At 34.3% G+C, this 19,444-nt stretch overlaps 1 protein-coding gene across 3 annotated transcripts in view; it reads left to right on the top strand.

Moving 5' to 3' along the window:
- The window catches only part of LOC126978545 (polyhomeotic-proximal chromatin protein-like), a 69,800-nt gene that overhangs the window by 31,146 nt on the left and 19,210 nt on the right, over positions 1 to 19,444 (top strand). For 2 of the 3 annotated variants that reach the window (XM_050827470.1, XM_050827471.1), the window contains exons 4-15: positions 1,459 to 1,704; positions 2,869 to 3,024; positions 4,029 to 4,139; positions 4,908 to 5,017; positions 5,137 to 5,284; positions 6,033 to 6,123; positions 10,269 to 10,435; positions 13,695 to 13,835; positions 17,231 to 17,426; positions 17,663 to 17,826; positions 18,002 to 18,111; positions 19,117 to 19,219. In XM_050827470.1, coding sequence (XP_050683427.1) covers positions 1,459 to 1,704; positions 2,869 to 3,024; positions 4,029 to 4,139; positions 4,908 to 5,017; positions 5,137 to 5,284; positions 6,033 to 6,123; positions 10,269 to 10,435; positions 13,695 to 13,835; positions 17,231 to 17,426; positions 17,663 to 17,826; positions 18,002 to 18,111; positions 19,117 to 19,219 — 1,743 coding nt within the window. The remainder of the gene's footprint in view (positions 1 to 1,458; positions 1,705 to 2,868; positions 3,025 to 4,028; positions 4,140 to 4,907; positions 5,018 to 5,136; positions 5,285 to 6,032; positions 6,124 to 10,268; positions 10,436 to 13,694; positions 13,836 to 17,230; positions 17,427 to 17,662; positions 17,827 to 18,001; positions 18,112 to 19,116; positions 19,220 to 19,444) is intronic. The other variant, XM_050827473.1, reaches the window with a different exon arrangement.

Genomic DNA, 19,444 nt, shown 5'->3' on the forward strand with positions numbered 1-19,444 from the left:
TTGGTTTTCTTAGAAAGGTAAAAAGCGGGTTGAGTAGGTGCACATTTAGGTGTAATTTAATTGAGTTAATAACGGATATTTGGTATATTATTATCATTATTAATACTTTAGGTGGGCATGTACATCGATTCTGGGTAAAAACACTTCGTTTAAGCATCACAATGAATTGTGTTACATTAATAATATATTATTGAGGTAGAAATAATTGTACTTTTTTAAATGTAAGCGGCGGAAAACGAGCCAGAGGTTCTCTTGATGGAAATTTGATAGCCCAAAACATTCTTATATACTAAAGACATGGTCTAATTTGGTCCGGCCGAACTATCGGACGCAGCCGGACCGGACCAAATTCGATGGTATGTCGCATTTTCCATCGCACAAGATTATTATTATTACCGTCGGGACCGTATCGAGTATGATGCCGGACCAGTTAGTACTGATAAACGATCACCGGAACGTCCGGTGGTCCGGCCGTACCAATCGTAATCGAACATGTGTTTAGTCTATTAATACCAGAGGGGAAGAGATACTTTGCCAGTCTTGAAGAGTTTTCTCTAAGCTTAAAGGTCCTTAAGTCGTATCGGTTCTGGAATACTCGGCTTAATCGGCCTTAACAACTTCTATAACTCCCGTGATAATATATGCGCTACAAGATGCAGAAAGATACCGTACGTTGGTACGACCTGCAGTTAGTGTAAGAACCACACCATGTGCTGGCGCCAGCATAGCAATGAATGCTGCTGATTTTGCAGCATGCATAGCAATGACTGCTGCTGATTTTGCAGCATATCATATACATCCAGAAGAAACATCACGCAGCCGTGCGGAGACCCCAGCGTTAATGGGTTTTAACTTTGTGCACTGCCGATAACTACTTTGATGCTCCGATCAGACAGAAAGCTAGTGAGCCATTTTCATAACTTCTCGGGATACAAGTCGGGAAAACCCCATAGGAAGCCAATTTTGCTATAAGCGTTTTATTGCACACTCGATCGAAGGGTGCACAATTTCCAAACAAACCGCTAATGCTCAACCGTTTCCACACATGCTGACAATTGCTAATCAGCTGGTGCTCCTCTAGGTATCCCTGGAGCTCGCTTGATAATCGACACCATAACTTTGGAGAAAGGATATCCTGGCAATGATGTATTGGACGGATACGAGCGTACCTACACCTTTCTTAGAGATCGGTTGCCCAAAAGCCGACTTCCAGAACTAATTATTGAAATGAATTTCTTTTTGTTTAATTAGCCTCAATTTAGTTTTCTTATCTAACAGTTGTTATATTTTTCGCATGTTTATTGTCAAAGCCGTGATATTACAATTTCCTTAGTAATATTATAATTAAACGGTAGATTGGCAATAGACGTCATTTCTTACAATTTAACGGCCTGGTTAAAGTGACATTGTATAGTCACGGTTACACGTTTAATGTAATAATTAATCGATAATTTTCAGCTTCAGAAGCAGTTCCAGCAACAGCAACATCAACAACAGCAGCAGCATCAACAGCAGCAGCAACAACAGCAGCAGCAACAACAGCAGCAGCAACAACAACAACAACAACAACAGCAGCAGCAGCAGCAGCAACAACAACAACAAGTTCAACAACAAGTCCAACAACAGGTTCAACAGCTAGTTCAACAGCAGCCGAAACAGGAGCCAATCCAACCTCAACAACAGGACTTGCAACAAAAAATAATGGTATGAGCTTTGAAAGCTTTAAGAATGTTATTTCTAGTAGTTCTATAAATCATAATATAACGTGTAGTACTTATTAAAATGGTAACCTGTTTTAATTGACTTAAACAAGAACAAGTTGAGAGGAGTTAAGAACAGGTAGAGAGGGAGAGATTCACGAGATTCTGAGAAATTCGCAACGATTTTTAATAATTTATTCTAACCATTCGATACCCACTGGTATTTTTTAATTCCTCAAAATAATTCCACTTTATGCTAAGTTTTTTTTTTTAAATGATAAATAGTCACGATAAAACGGGAGCCTCTATGATCCGGACGTCTTAGAAGAATAAACAAGGAAAGTGGAAATCGTTATTGATTTTTCTAAAAATAAAAACGACCTTTCTTAGGGCGTTTTTATTCGGACACGTGACAAACAGATAACGATGATTTTAATTTTAAAAATATAAACTTTTCTCAGGCTCCTTAATTATAAATGTTTATTGCACGATATTACATTGTAATCCATATTTTTATTTAAAAGAAGCCCGCTGAGTTTCTGGCGCCCGTTCTTCTCAGATCTGAGGCAGTCTATTTGGAATGGGTTCAATAATTGATTTTGAATCCTATTTTGAATTAAAATACAGTCGAACCTGGATAAGCGAGAGTTCAAGGGAGCACAATCTCATTCTCGCTTATAGAGGTTTCTTACTAACCCGAGTAACTATAAACTGAGTAAGTCCCAAGGTACACAGGCACACGTGTCCATTCGAAAAGAATGCGAGAAAACAATACAAAAACAATGGTAGAAAGTTCCACGAAAGTTAAGAATGAGTCATAAAATAGCAGATAATAAATTGTTTTTGTCATTTGTTACTGCACGTGTGTATCTTTTATGTATGTATGTATTTTTATTGTAGCTATAGTTCCTCCTAAATAATATAAAGAAATAAAGCTCGACTGTCGCTTATAGAGGTCTATTATAAGCAGCAGTCTCACTTACGGAGGTCCATGAGGGAAAAACGACTCTCTCTTACAGAGGTTTCTGTTTCTCGCTAATAGAGGTTTTGGGAGCTTAAAATGACGGGTCCTGGCTATTACTCTCACTTATAGAGTTTTCTCACTTATCCAGTTCTCGCTTATCCAGGTTCGACTGTATTTCAATTTGGATTGTTAACTTTGTTAAAGGTGGTCAACAACGGACAGTCGCTGCACACGCAGCAATTCAACGTGCCGGGTATTGGAGAGATCAATCTAAGTTTTCTTGCTCCACCACAGAATGTGAACCTACTCTTCGATAAGAACCAAAAGCCCAGCATGAGTAGTGACCTAAAGTCACAATCAGTAAGTTTGAGCGATTTATAATACATCCATTCTTGTCTCTATATAACTAACTAGCTGACCCGACAGACGTTGTTCTGTATATAATAAATAAAATAATGTTTTTATATGAATTTTTCAATAATATAATATCATAACATCAAAAATTACTTCGTAAAATATGCACCCTGCTGTCGTAATGAAATTGTTTCACAGCAGAACTGTCAAACCGTGCGTCAATAAATTCTCTCGTAGAAATTATGTATGCACACATCAAAGGAAAAACAAATTTGTTGTTTTTTTAATTTATAATATAGTAGCATTTTCTTATTTATTCGACTTTTAAACCTTCCCTGGCCTTCCATATATAATTCAAGAGCAAAATTAGCCAAATCGGTCCAGCCGTTCTCGAGTTTTAGGGAGACTAACGAACAGAAATTCATTTATATATATATATACATAGATAGATATATCTATGCATGTTCTTACCTTATACTTATACCTTATAACTTGAATGGTTTTTCTTTAATGCAATAGACATATGGGTCTTCTAATAGTAAATTATGGTTCCGTATCGGCTTCTTAACATTTAAAGGATATAAATGAAAGAAGGTGACTCTTACTTTTGTTTGCACTCCCAATCTTAATGGCATTCTATACACATATAAGGACATATCATTCGCAGTCCGATAGCGGAACGGCAAAAGTGTGCTTAAAGACAATGTAAGCACATGTTTGTGTGCTTCTCGTATATCTGTCTGTCAACTGTCACTGTTCGAAAAGAATAAATGTTTTACAATGCTGACTATTGGCCAAGAATATTTTAAACAACTTGAGTAAATGCGTCAATGTATAGATACAGCAGTCGATGCTAAATGGTGTAATTTGTTCCATATTTCTTTGTTTTTATACGACGTGATTTGTGATTTGTCTATATGTGTAGAAGGTCATTAAGGTCTACAAAAAAGCTGCAAGGGTCAGTCATCAACTAAGCTCCTCGTGTTGATAATAACCAACGACCGTATTAGATTACAGAAGGACAAAGTCAACAGTTGAATATGCCGCAGCACGATTCTAACCAACACCACCAAACGGTGACTGTCGTGTCTTCAATTCCAAGCAGTATGGCACCTCATCAGGTATAGTACCTTTTTTCTACCTTTTACCTTTCTTCTTTAATACTTCTTTTTGTTTTTTCTTCAAGTTATACTACTTTTGGCGCGTTAGGAAAGACTTTTAAAATTATCAGAGTGAATTTTTATGCTGCGCGCGCATACCGTCACGAAAGTTCGACACCCTTACGTTAGCTGGTCAACTAGACCATATTTTGTATCATATTTCAGCTACCAAGCCTCTCGTAACTCATATGTCTACTGAATTAAATTAATTTCAATATGTATAAGACGTAAAATAAAATTTAAAAATAATTTAATGATATTCAAATGGTTAGGTTATTTAATGATAATATTTTCATTGGTTGTATTTAATAACTACTTCATTACAAATTTTGTTCTTTCTAAAAACGTAAAATAGCAAGAGAAATATTTTTTAAGGATTTTTGTTTTTTTACATTAAAGAAGTAAAACTTTGTCACTCAACACATTCGACCTTACAAATAAACTTGGTATAAATTTACACCTGAGACTAAACCAAGGATATTATGCAAAATGTTTACAAATAGACATTTTGCTTATTCTTCTTCTAAGTCTTTATCTTAATTTTGTCACTACAGAATTACATGACAGGGAGACGTAATTTTAGACTTGGTATAACTTTACTTCGCGTTTATTTAATAACACATTGAGTTGAATGAAATAGCGTAATAAAAACGTAACTCTTCGCTATGACCATAAAATAGGTGAGATCTCTCGGTCTTTAAATTAGTGTTTTTTTTAATTCTATTACAGGTTCAGCAACAAGCAGGTATTCAACAACAGGCGGGTAGTTTATCCAATATGTCGTCACTGCAAGGCTCAGTCACGGGTCTACAGAACACACAACACCCCCAGCAATTGAGGTATGCGGGGTCTTATGATCACTTTTTTGCTGACCGTACCGGTACTGACAGACACTGATTTTTAAAATTTTGTATTAAAATTAAGTATTAGGATTCCTTAGATTGCTTTTTACTTGCAGCGCGGATTGGGGCCATGGGCGGGTGCAAGTGATACAGCAGCCAATACAAAATAACACGTATTTGCAGCAGTTGTACAATGCACAGGGTCCTTTATTGATGCCAAGCAATATTGCTCTTCATCCCGGACTCAATTCGCAACAAATTCAGGTATGTTGTGAGATATTCTTACGACCCGGTTACATTATCTCGATGGACCTGACGTCGATGACGTCACATCGTCGTTTTGATACGGTGTGCAAAACAAGCATCACTAGGATATTATTATTAATAAATAAAAACCTATTGATTTATATGCGTTGTGTTGTGATTATTATTATTATTATAATTATAGAGAGAGAAAGTTAAATGGATGAGATATAAAAATGGATAGTTTAGCACCATTAATCGATAAATTAATTTTAAATTGCCTAGGAGAACCTTTGTTAATTATCTAATTTGGATCTGCAGGAAGAATTTTAGTTTCTTATACTATTATTATTATTATATTGTGGTCGTCCTTATTATTATTTTTTTATTATTGAACCAACAGCACACAAAAATTAAACTAATAACAAAAATATTATGCGATGGCGGACTGCCAATTAAAGGTTCACACTATTTATGGTATAACATTTAACGCTCTAATTAAAGTATGATTAAGTCAAAATAAAAAAATTAACGAATAAATATAAAGGTGTGTATGAGTGTATGAGTGTATGAGTGTATGTGTGTATGAGTGTATGTGCGTATGTCTTAAGTCGTTTTCAACTCTTCGATTACAGTATACTTAAAATGATTTCCTTTTTGAAAGAGCTTTTAGTATGGACATTTATGCTCATTTAAAGATGCTAAAATATGCATTGAGTCGCCCTTATGGAACACTTTGGTAAATTGTAAGAAATGATCTATGTTACAGGTCATTGCCGCTGGAAAACCATTTCAGGGTAATCAGTTAACACCTCACATGCTCACCACGCAAGGGAAGCAAATGCTACAAGGGCAAACTGGTAAGTGTATTGAGTTTTTATTACAATCATCTCTTATATTCATCATTAAAAGTTTAATAAAACATAGATTAATATCTGCAGATTAGAAGAAGAATGTGATGCATGTTAGTCGCGATAGTAAAACTTTAAGATTCCACCGTGCAGCGAATCTAATATTGAACATTGGCCTTACACACACATTGGCCACACGCTATTCCGTTTCGTCGCGTCGCTATAGACAGTGTACTTTATACGAGATTATATCGCTTGAGCTACCAGTCCATATTAAATGTTAATACAGATTAACCAGGCCCATACGACATGAGTACCAGCAAAGGGCCGGTAATGCCCGGCATCAGTCCTGTGATTGATGTAGTGTTGCCCGTACATCGTGACTCGAACCTGAGCATATAAAAATATTTTTAATATTTATATGGCCACTATAAGATGTTGTTTGGTTAGCTAATTACATATATAATAACTTGCCTAAGACAGAAAGACCCTTAATAATGATAGACTTGGTATTACATGGATCTCACAACTTTTTACGGTAGAAGAACTGAGTTGCGACACTTGGTTTCTTTTTACAAGTTATGTTTTTATACCTTTCTGGTACCTTCTAATTCTTAAAAAACAATAACAAGATTTTCTTAAAGGCCACTCCCTGTCTTATGAGTTTTTCGTATTTTTGTAGGTAGTTTTCCTATTTTTCTTTTCCATTACTACTAAACTAGCTTCAGCAACAGTTTTTATAAAAGGCCATCAATGTGTCTATGGGTTTTTCTCGGAGGATTTTATGTTACAATTTTTCACAAATCTGGATGGTAAATGGTTTTCACAAACTGAGAACTCTTGCGCCTTAATACTCGACATTAGTTAGATGTGACCCTCCGAAAGAGCCACGTAAAGAACACCAACTGCATAAATAACTTTGTAGTCTCATTTATAGTATATAAAGTTATTTATACAGTTAATGTATCCAGAAAACTGGACCGAAATTGCAATATGTTTTTCCTTAACTTATACACTAAAAACTTATTGTTTTCCTTATTTGAAGCTTCTATGTCCGCTAGAAGTGCCTTAGACTTTTCATCAGCGCTCAGTGAGTCAGTCAGTAAGTGATAAAATTAAGAAACTTTGACTATAGTTATAATTGAAATATACCCTGTTTATACAATGTCTATAAGGATATTCCAGAAAGCAGGCTTCTGGAATATCCAGGCAACTAATTTTATCCACAACGAAGTTAGAGGGGATCGAAAACGGCCTGAACTGCTGGATTGGAAGGCCGTGCCGTTTGTTTTTGCTCAACCTGGAGGATAGTCTGCAATTATGATGATACTCGTCCTATGTAATTTTCACGTTTTCGAATCACTGTTTATTCATCTTTATCTATGTTTATTTATATAAAAGTGATTCTCATAATTAAAACACTAGAAATAGGTTTCTAATTTTAGTAGACTGTATAAAAAAAGGGTAAATGTACACTTATATACGCCTTACAAAATCCTAGACGACGCTCAGACGTTATATGTATAAACATATTTTAAGTTTTATAAAAATGCTCTGTTGTAAATCATACTACTTAGATTTTCTAAATTTTAAATGATGATGCTTGAGACGTGATTATGATCACATGATCGCAATGACTGCTCAAAATGGAATAATAATATTTTTTAAAGAGCATAAAACAGGATTTATTTCGCAGTTTCAACTCTCTTACAGCACCATTTGTGTCAAATGCGATGGACTGTTTCAGTTCACAAAACGAATTCAGTAAACGGTCTTTCAAGGGGGTTGACTTAGCGACATACAGTAGGGAGTAGATAGGGTAGAAACACCCTAAAATTAATATCGCCATTGTCGCGATACAGAACTACAACACTATTGAGTTTTATAGTGAATTTTGCAGGTCTAACCGCGTATCAGGATCAAGGTTTACATTTTAACAATGGATTTTATATGTCGAGTCTCGTGTCTTGAGTTTATATATTGTGTGAATGTAATTAATGTATTGCGATTTTGTTGGAGGATGAACATTTTTTTATTAGGCTTCTACGGCACATTTACAGATTTTTATTTGTTTTATTAAAAGAGAACAAAAATAACTTTTAGGCCCTATTTTTTTTTTAATTATTGATGAATCCGATTGTGAATGTGCCGTTAGTTATCCAGCTGATTTTGATATAATTACTTTCATGTAGACGTTGCAATAGACTAATTGAAGTTTTGTTTTGTTTAGAATAAAAAAATAAATGTTTATGCTTTTTTTGTAGGAATAATAACAATTTTCTGTTAATTTGTTGTACATAACTCAATCAACGATCACTTCTCGATGCTCTGAGTTGTAATGGCTGCTTCATAGATTTTTTTAAAATATTTTTTTTTTATAAAAATCGTCTATTGGTTAGCTTTTATTTAATGCGCATGTGGCATTAAGTGCGCGTGTTTATGTAACGGGAATAATTTTATAGATATTTTTAAGTGTACTTATGATAATAATATGTATGTGTGTAGATAGGAAAGCATGTTCTGTGTATGTGTAAGTTTGTTTCTGCTATAATTCATGTTTATTGGTCATTGATAAAAAACCAAGCTCAAATATAATATCATTTAATAAGTTTGGTTCAATCATCAAACAGTTGTGTTCCAACACTAATCCCAGGAATTACTTTAGTTCTTTTGCTATATTAGGGATAGGTAGCTGCAGTATTATATATATAAATACGATAATATATTAGACTTAACAATTTTAATGCCGGATATTAAGGCAAAATATGGCATTTCACAACCACGTGTTTCGTAAGTCTTTTTACTCAGCACAGCTACGTTGTGGTATGTATCAACTGCGGGTTGCAGAATTCCCGAACTGATACTACTTAGGGGCCTTCAAGCCTAGAGTATATTCCCATCTTTAAGGCCGTGCAATGCATGTTCGACCTCTGGTATTGCGGATGTCCATGGGTGGTTTATCACTTGCCATCACCGAAACCGATTTCACCATTGAATAAGAATACGATTACTACACTTTAAACTAAGTGTACGGCTGTTAACGAGTTGACAGATTCAATTCGGATTTCACCAACAAATACCTAAACGTGTTTAAATGCTGAGCGCCGAATTTTGTACTTTCAACATATTTGATCGTGTTCAAGAGCTGTCACTGTCGTTATCACAATAGAAACACTGACGTTTAACAAATTTAATTTTATTCATCCTTATTTAAGACAGTTTTGACAGATATTTGAGACATTCTATTGTTTATGACATCTAAACTCAGTTTACGTAAACGCTTAACGTAAAAGGTATTGATGAAATCGCTTTGAGTTTAATCTAGATAAAGACTGGCATTTGAACTGGTTTAATTATTATTATATAATTTTATTAAACTCAGTTTGAAGTGTCATTGGTGAAATCGCTTAGGCTCTTCTTTGTTCGCCCATTCTTATATAAAAAACTTCGACTTTGGATCTCGCTTCCTGAACACACCTACTACATGAGAAGGATACCGATGCAGGTCAAGTTGCTGACTGAGCTAATGGTCCACTACATAATCGGTAGCCGAACCCTCTGAATACACTGCGCTCAACCTTTGGTCAGCCAAACTCCGCTTCCGGTGGCTTATCAGCCTCACTGATAATTGAATTCGATTTTTTAAATGATCACTTCTTATGGGTGGGTAAACGGCTTCGTAACGTAACGCGTTACGGCGCCAGTCTGTCTGGCTTCCCTTTCTCTCACGCATACGGCAGCGCTAGGCACTTTCCCTTTCTCTCATTCTATCCAATTGTTACGTTTATAGGATTAGAAAATGATACTATTAATGTACATACACAATTCTAATGTACATATTCAAGAATTGTAAGTAAGAATAAAATATATTTTATTAATAAATAACCTTTCCTTACATTATCATATGCATAAAATGTATGCAAGTAATATAACCTAAACTTGTCTCAACTTTCAATATTTTCGATATTACAAACAATGTCAATATTAATTAGTTCAAAATAGATTACCATAAGTTATCACTTCTGTCGGGCGTCCCAATTTTTTATTAATGTGAATAAACCAATGATTGATCTATTGTTTGCATAGTCAGTAATGTTTATGTTGATGAAAAGTATGTAATGACACTATAACTTGATCATTATTTGCTTGTTTAGCCACGTTCCCAGGATATACGACGATACCAGCCATACCCACTACGCAGAATCAGACGTTTGTGTTTAGCCCACTCGGTGTGCTCAACTCACAGCCGAACATTCTCCCAGCACATTCGCAAGCTGCTCCTGGGATTACACAGCAACAGAAGCCAGGAGATATGCATAAGGTAAATAAATTTTATTAACTTATTGAATAAATATAATTTAAATTATTCTTGAAGTCTATACCGAAATGCGTTTAAGTCCGTGTATTGCAGACTCACATCAGTTTTGTCGTCCACTGTCAAAATTTAAGTAAAACCTATTTCTCGATATTTGGCAATACTAATCATATATTCAACCAATGAATGGCTGTATTTTTCCTAAAAGTTAAACTACCGCTCTGCCTAATGTCTCTTCACAATTTTTCAAATAATTTAATCTCGTAGGTTTAATTTATACTGAATGTATTATAAGTACTGAACAGTATTATAAGGCATAGAAGTTCGGTGCCTCTCTACCCTAAGAGGGTGGATAAGAGGTTGGGAGATTATTTAGTAAGCAAAGGCAGGAAGTAGATACTACCTCGATGCCACCATTGATATCCACAAAATAGCCCATGCTTACCTATAGGTGGGATCATCGCCTACCATCAAATCCAAAAGAGATTAGTATGACTATCACTGATAACTAATCTTATATATAAAATTCTCGTGTCACAATGTTCGTTCCCGTACTCCTCCGAAACGGCTTGACCGATTCTCATGAAATTTTGTGAGCATATTGAGTAGGTCTGAGAATCGGCCAACATCTATTTTTCATACCCCTAAATGCTAAGGGTGGTCCACACGATTTTTTTTAATTTTTTTGTTATTTTTTTTTAAATTTGTTTGATTATGAATCAGCATTAAAAAATACATACAACTTCAAATTTTCACCCCTCTACGATCAACAGTTACTTTTGTATCGCGATTTTAATATCGGCAATACAACGTTTGCTGGGTCAGCTAGTATTATATAACAAACATAATTCAGTGCTCCAGCCATTTTATATCCAACCGTTGATTCTATCGTATTCTTGTCTGTGTATTAATTATTAACTTATTGCATGTGTCCTTCATAATTATACATAATAAATATAGTGTAGTTGTAGTTATGTGTAGTTATTTATGTTCGTTGTTTTTGTAGTTTGTAAATTGAAACTAGCACTTTATTATCCAACTGACTTTAATTTTTATTTATTTATAAAACTTATATACGTTACCTAAATCATACCCACACTGCGATACGCAGCAAACATATGGAGCATAAGAAATAATAACTTAACACTGAAAAAAGTATATTTATATTATGTTATACATATATAACCTATTAGCGCAGGACCAATCGTCTTGGCGATCTTTGGAGGAGGCCTTTGTCCAGCAGTGGACGGTTCCAGCTGAAATGATAATCATGATAATTATATTGGACTTACTCTTTTGAAAAAAAAAAATGGATACGTATTCTCAAAAGTTATAATATATTTCTTCATTATTGTTGTAGAAGCGACAAATATATATCATATTATATAAAAAGTAAAAAAAAATCATTAAAAAAAATAACTAAAATTTAAAATCATAAACTTTTTAAATTGTATTTTTGATGTAGCGTTTATTTATCAATCTTATTTAAAAAAACACAGCTTGAAAACTTAGGTATTAGCAATTGAAAATGTAGTGAAAATTAAAAGCTATACTTAAGTAGGTACCTCCATTATTAATGTATTTATTGGAAATAATAAATATATTTAATAATTGAAATAACTAATCGTAAAAAACGCCTATAATATTTATACCTAATTTGTTTTGACTTATTTATCCATCAAAAACTATATGACTACTTAATTGAAAGCAAGAATAAACAGAAGTAGGTATCTAATATATATGTATAACCTGTTTGCTTAATGTACTCGGAACATTTCATTTATAATTAATGTTCCATATTAAACTTCTCCAGAAAGAGCGTTGCGCTGTAATTGCAACGAAAAAAATAGGACAGATTTGAAACGCTTGTGCGCGTCATCTACAAGTATGCCTCGCTAATAGCCTTAACACATGATCGGATTTGGTACGGCCGAGCAATCGGTCGCAGTCTGGCAGCGGACCATAAGCGATGATATTGCATTGCCCATCGCCTATAATTATTAGTATTACCGTCCGAACCGTGCACGACGCCGGACATATCGGTGCTAGGCTTCCACCGGAGCGTACGATGGTCCGGCCGTACTAAATCCGACCATGTGTTTTGGCTATAAATATTGTTAAAGTCGTCTATTGTATAAAAAGTGTCTATCTACACTTTGACAGCTATTGCAATTTGATCTATAATCATGAGTGTATTGAGTTGATTTAATAAATTGCGAATTTAATGAGAATTTAATAACGAATGAATTAAGTTCACGTTGCGTCGACCGTACGCGTCCTAGTAACCAACGAGCTGATTATAATAGTATTTCATGCGACGCGCGTTATAATTATTGTGAATTATATTCGTGTTTTCTTGATTTGAAAGACAACTTAAAAATATTCATAACGATTTTTCTGAGGTTAACAGTAGGTACGTTAAAAACAATTTTTTGTATATTTTTTTAAAGCATGTAGCGTATAAGAGGTGAAGGGAAATTTTATATAAATAATTTTATAGTATGTAACAAGCTTGAAGAAGTTTTAATATGTTAAATAAAATCTTGTTTAAAAATATATTTTGTACATTTTTTTATTAAATTACTAAAATAATTAACCAGCCCTATAAGAGTGCTTGCATTGCCGGTAATATTTAACAGTAGGGAAAACCAGAGGCGTGCATACCATATAAGCAATTAGGCAGTTAGTTATAGACAACATAATTGTTTTTTTTTTTGCAAAACTTTTGAAATTGCTTCAGTTATAAATAATGATTTTTTAAATTATGCTCTGACGGCCTAGTATATAACGCTGTTGCCAAGAGTTTCACATTGAAAAGGTTCGTTTTTGCCTAATTTGAATAGAGATTGAGTTAGGTAATGGGTCTCAATGCTGTATTATAGCGTGGTTCCGGCAATGACCACTATACGTATTATGCCGTAAAATTATACTTAAGAATACTGAAATGGGTACCAAAAGGGCACCTATTTCTGCCGTGAAGCAGTAATATGTAATCAGTATTATGTTTCAGTCTGAAGAGTAAACATAGCTGAAATGAAATTACTAGGCAAATGTGACTTAACATCTTATGTCTCAAGGTGACGAGCGCAATTGTAGTGCCACTCAGTGTTTTTGGGTTTGTCAAGAATCCTGAGTGGCACTGCATTATAATGGGCAGGGTGTATCAATTACCATCAGCTGAACGCCCTGCTCATCTCGTCCCTTATTGTCATAAGAAAAAACTTAATCTGCTGGAACTGTAATATACTGGAACTATTGTTTTTAGATGATGAACAGTGCTAAAGTATCTGGGGGAAAATTGACAGCTACCAATAATCAAGCAGTACCTGTACAAGCTCAATGTGTACAAGTCTCACAGCCAGTTCTTGGTCAACAGACTCAAACTCAAATCATAAGTCCACTACAGGTAACTCAAACAATATAACTGATAATTGCTGGAACAAGTTGTTAAAAATGAGGTTTGATGACTGAGATAGGCGTGGGTGGTTTACTTTTCATATGTTATTTTTATAAATATACATATGTATGTATACGGGCTTTTCTATTTAGCTCTCTTATAGATCTCCAACATGATCACCTCTTTCTTTTAAATCTGTAAATCTTCCCATTAAGCTTTCAGTATACGACACAAATCAACAACAATTAAAATAGACATGACTTATAATCACTGATTAACTGAAAATACTGAGTGCTACATTGATTTTCGCATTAGCTTCGTAAATTTGCTATGGTTGAGTGCGGATGAAACTCAAAAGTGTCTGTGATTTCCAATACAAAATTTTCAACACATAAAACATTGATTTTAGGAAAGAAATAATCAACAAACAACTCTTACGTTTGGATAAGCAACTGGCTCAATATGATCCATGATCAAGTATGTTTGGTCACTGTCTTTATTAGTATATATTTGATCACAGACTATGTATTTAAACAACTTCTGGAATATGGATCTTAGGCAAAAAAATTTAATGATCACTCAGTGAAAAGATAAGGGGATAAGAGGGGAACAAAATTTTACCTAGTTAAATAGAGATTTCAATTTAGCACAGATGACTAGGATAGTTTAAAAGATATTATTCATTACACATCAATTGGATTAATTTTATTACTCATTATTCTTTATGAGTGCAAATCCACAGTATGAGATGGGGCGTTATCAGGAACCCACTACGTTCATCCTGATGAAGGACCTCCATGGGCCTCCAGGAGTGGTCCGAAAACAGTAGTTACAGACACCAATAATTATTGGATGTTTTCGATTTACAAACCAAATTTAATCCTATTGTTTCTTATGTTATGTTTTGTGTCACTATAAGTTACAATAAGAGATTACAATAATACACAAGGTATTTAAAATGTATTGTCATATTGGTTTGTCCATGTATGTATTGGCACCACCTAAATCCAGGTTATGGATACTTTTCCTCTTTATTCAGGCTGAGGTCTATGACTAGGACCTATGGATCTCATTTTTCAAATTTGTGCCGTACATTTGCTGGCTATTGCAGTGCAATTTTGAGAATGCTGATTGTATGTTAAGTTGTAATGTACATATGTTATGAATTTGTTCACAAAATATTTTTTTTTTTCATTTATTTAGTTGATGACTCCTTTCCTAATTCTCGTGTAATGAAATGTCAACTATGGTGGCCATACATTTCGAGTATTTAATATTGTTTTTAAGAACATAGACCAAAATTGCTTAGCAAGTGTGATTGATATTATTATTTTTTCTTTATTTTTAATACTGGTCCTAATAGATTGAAATTTAAAATGTGTATTTCAATACTGTGTTGTAATTTTTACCTTATTAATTCCACTGCTATATGTTATGTTAATCTATAGCACATTCTAGGTTTGTTATATAATATAGCGTTTGGAGTTATTATTTATATATTATGTATGTAATATTATTTGTGATGTATGTAGAATTATTATGTGCTTATAGTAGATACTTATTTTTTGTGATTGATTTTCATGTAATATTTTTTTTAATTAATTTCAATATGAATGGTAGCCAAGCATGATGCTTGTACTTTTGCTGTGGGTTGTTAGGTTAAGGGGCTGTTTCACAATGTTACAAGTAAAGAAGCAGATTGTCAAAGGCTAGATAAATTAATAGATTTAATTTCTAGGTGGCTTATCTGGCAGATCGGTCCGGCAACCTCGCAATCGATAGTTCCGTTTGACGAGATGTAAATTTAAAAAAAAACTGTTTCTATTACGAACTAACGTAACACAAACTTAATGGCTTTTAATGAAAATTTTATTTCATATTTTACAGTTTTCTATTTTCACAATAAAATGAATCATCACATAATCGTACTCCGCTTCCGTGTAACGAAATATGAGAATGTCATCTAATCAATTGTCATTAGCCTTTCATAATTGTCAATAAGTCATAACATAAACAAACCATGTGCCAAACATTATAGTAGAGGAGCGCAAGTGGGGATTTTGGGATTTATTCGAGTGCGTCAGAATAACATAAGAGGGACAAACTTGCACCTTGTGAAATACATCCAATATACCTGAGCTTTGTATATAGGGTCGAACGTCTAGAGCAGCCGATCAGAATTATAAAAAAAAATCGATCCTTAGAACAAATCGAGCGCGTCAGATTGAGGTAACGTAAGTTAATTATTTGCATTAAAGTGTGTATTTAAATAATCTAACCATTTGAGTGTTACATCAGGACATCGGAAAGTCAATAAGTTTCTTATCAAAAATTTCTCACTAACAGGTTAAGGCAATTTCTGTACACAATTGTCATATTGGTCAGGACGACGAGGACATTAAGATGAACCGTCTGTATGATAATCTGTCGCGCTCGAGTATTTCTTGGTCACGATTTTCTTTGCATTTTCAAAAATCGGTCTTAACTTTTGGTAACGTCCGAATCATCAGTCTTTTGACCAGGAGCTACAACAGGGTTTACCTAACACCTGTCAATGACGCGGTTGAAAAACATTTTTTCTACCCTATTTTCTATCCCTTCTTTTCCCCACCATGCAAACCGGCAGATTAATATTTTTCCGTTATCAGTAATAACGGAAAAATATTAATCCGAAGAAAGAAATAATTGCCGAGCACGTTGCCGCATACACTGAATATCTGAAGCGCTTGAGTATTTCATTGTGACTGCTTTTTTACATTGTTGTACACGCTCCCTCCCCAGTGACAGGTAACATCATATAATCTTTTTTTCTTTTTGCGTCTAACTTGTACAATCCATTAGGTGCCCACGACGCTCGAGTAAATCCCTATTTACTCTCTTATGCTCCCCTAACATTATATAAATTGACATTATCATTATTTTTTGCTTGTCAAATGCTTTTCACTCTGTCAGGTGATCCATCAGATAACTATGACATCTGTTAATACATCCAGCCTACAATATAATGGCCCTTACCTAGCTAGATAACTTTATCTTTACATTGTGAAACGCAAATGATGTCTTTATTCGATAAGTAGCAAATAGCCTATAAGGAACTTTACTTTGACATTGTGAAACAACCCCTAAATATGATTTGTTAAGTTGTGTCAGGGGCCATTCATAAAATTCAAAGTGTGTCAAGGGGTGGGGAGGGGTCCCGAATAATGTCACAACACATTTTTTTCAAATTATTCATATTTTTATCTAAGTATTAAAATACTAATTTTTAAATACATACATACCTACTAAACGTTTTGTAAATGACATTCGTGTGACGTAATTTATGGATGGTGCCTGAGTAAATATACCTTAAGATAAGTTATATTAAATGTTGCAAATTAATGACACTGGCTTGATTGTTTCAGGCTGGGGGTCAGATGCAATTTGCACCATGGCAAATATCAGGGGCTATACCTCAAGTATGGACAGGTGGGCTACAGGCAGGCCCATTACCTGCTGGGGGGCTCCTAGCCCCAAACCCCATATTCATCAGAGGCACACAACCAGAGGCGCCCCCCTCTATGTTTATACAACATTCACCACAAAATGTGCAGCATACTAGTTAGTATTCTTTATATAAATATTTAGTTCATAGTTACTTGTTTGATGTATTTTTATGATTGTGATTATAATTGTTTAAAAGTTATAACTATAATGCTATTGCTATTATTCTATGTAAAAGTCTTATTTGTTGTGTGTTTAGCAGCTGCTTCTGCAAAGCAATTTTTTTAATTGTGCGAATTGTATTAATTAATATATGTTTATATATACAAACATTGCAAATTAATGTATTTTAGATGCGAGTGTGTCGGCTCCAACACCAACGACCTCGAAACCTCGTGCATCTTCCGAAGGGATGGCAAAAACCTCCCGTCCTCTGTCAAATATATTGCCTTCAGGCGGCATAAGGCCGGCGTCAAGTGTTTCAACACAGACAAACACAAATCAATCCCAGAACTCGGTAAGTCAGTCATCATTTTTCAGAAAATTAATTAAGCCGTTCATTCCGATGAATTCTATTCGTTGGTGCTGTTTATAAAGCCAAAAATAATAATAGAATTCGTCTTCAGCTCTGTAGTTTGCACTCATAATCAATGACAACCATTAACTCAATAATTTTTCTCTCTGTAATACAGTCAAACAAACGAAGCAAGCCAGGAGTTAGGTCGCCAGCCCCTGCTACTAAACAAGATGCTGCTAACCAGACGAACAAAATGCAACATCAAATACAGCATACGAAGCAGCAGTAAGTATATCTAAAAAAAAAACATTTGATATTTGTCTATGACAAATACTCTCACCCAAAAAATGGTCACGCAATATCTCTGTTTAAGAAGAATGTTAATGGGTAAGCGAAATCGCTTGAAACTTAACGTACTTGCCATAGTAAAGTCTTTATGTATATAAATACACTGGTATTTGTTTCGTTTCAAAATACCAATTAGTTACCATAAATATTTATTTGTTACGCAGGCGCGCATCCGCTGTGTGACGTCACAGGTCAGCACTGAATCGTTTATTTCCTTATTAAGTGGTTGTGATTTTATATTTAGCACAACACAATATGATATTATTATTATTAAATTAAACATTTCAAACAATATTTGCGGAATCTCGTAGTGACGCGCGAAAAGTACTACACGAGTATTGAATTATGACGTCACACGTAGCGAGCACGGGCCGATGGAAATTCGCGCCATTGGCTTAAAATTACAATTCCATATCTCGGAAACGAATTGAAGTATCGGAATAAATTTTACACTCAATTTTTATATTTTCTATAGAGATTACCAAACGCTAAAAATCAAAATGAGTGAACATTCTTCATTGTGGCCCATGAACAATGTATCAAGTTCTATTGTAGAGTTGGGAGCGTGCTCAACTCACAATAATTTCATATTAGGAAAATAACTAGTCATGTCATTCTATCAAATCAAATCTATTCTTCTCTTTTTTTCACCAATGGCTCCCCATTGGTGATGATTTTGGGCGCATTTCCTCCATCTTTTGGCATGATTGTACTTCCATCTGTATAGGTCCCCTTTCTTTAGTCCATAAGTAAAATAAATCTGCTTACAAAGTTGAAATTTTTGTTGTCGATCTTCAATTTTTAATATATTAAACCTAAATTTAAATTAATAAAATTAAGTTAAAATCGAAAAAAGGAGAATCGATGTTTTGAAGCACTGACACTAACTTAATAACTTCATGTAGCCATACCATACTTAAGGTGTTTTTTTCCTGTCTACAGGGTACTGGTTATGAACTCTAACGGACAAATAACAAGTGTTGAGAAACAGACACTCAACAAAAACATGCAACAGCAAAATATTATGCAGCAGCATTCCTTACAGGTAATATAATTATACTGTTATAAACACAACACTACTTTGGTTTATCTTTTCAGTTTCTACTGTATCTTTAAATTGCGTTATTTCTTATGGAAGAGGAGGTCAAACAGGCATACGGGTCACCTGATGGTAAGTAATCACCGCAGCATACACTATTCTAACACCAGAGGAATCACAAGTGTTTCTGACCTCACTGATAAGCTTCAAATAAACTAATATATTAATTCA

The sequence above is a fragment of the Leptidea sinapis genome, chromosome Z (genome assembly GCF_905404315.1).
Source record: "Leptidea sinapis chromosome Z, ilLepSina1.1, whole genome shotgun sequence".
NCBI lineage: Eukaryota > Metazoa > Arthropoda > Insecta > Lepidoptera > Pieridae > Leptidea > Leptidea sinapis.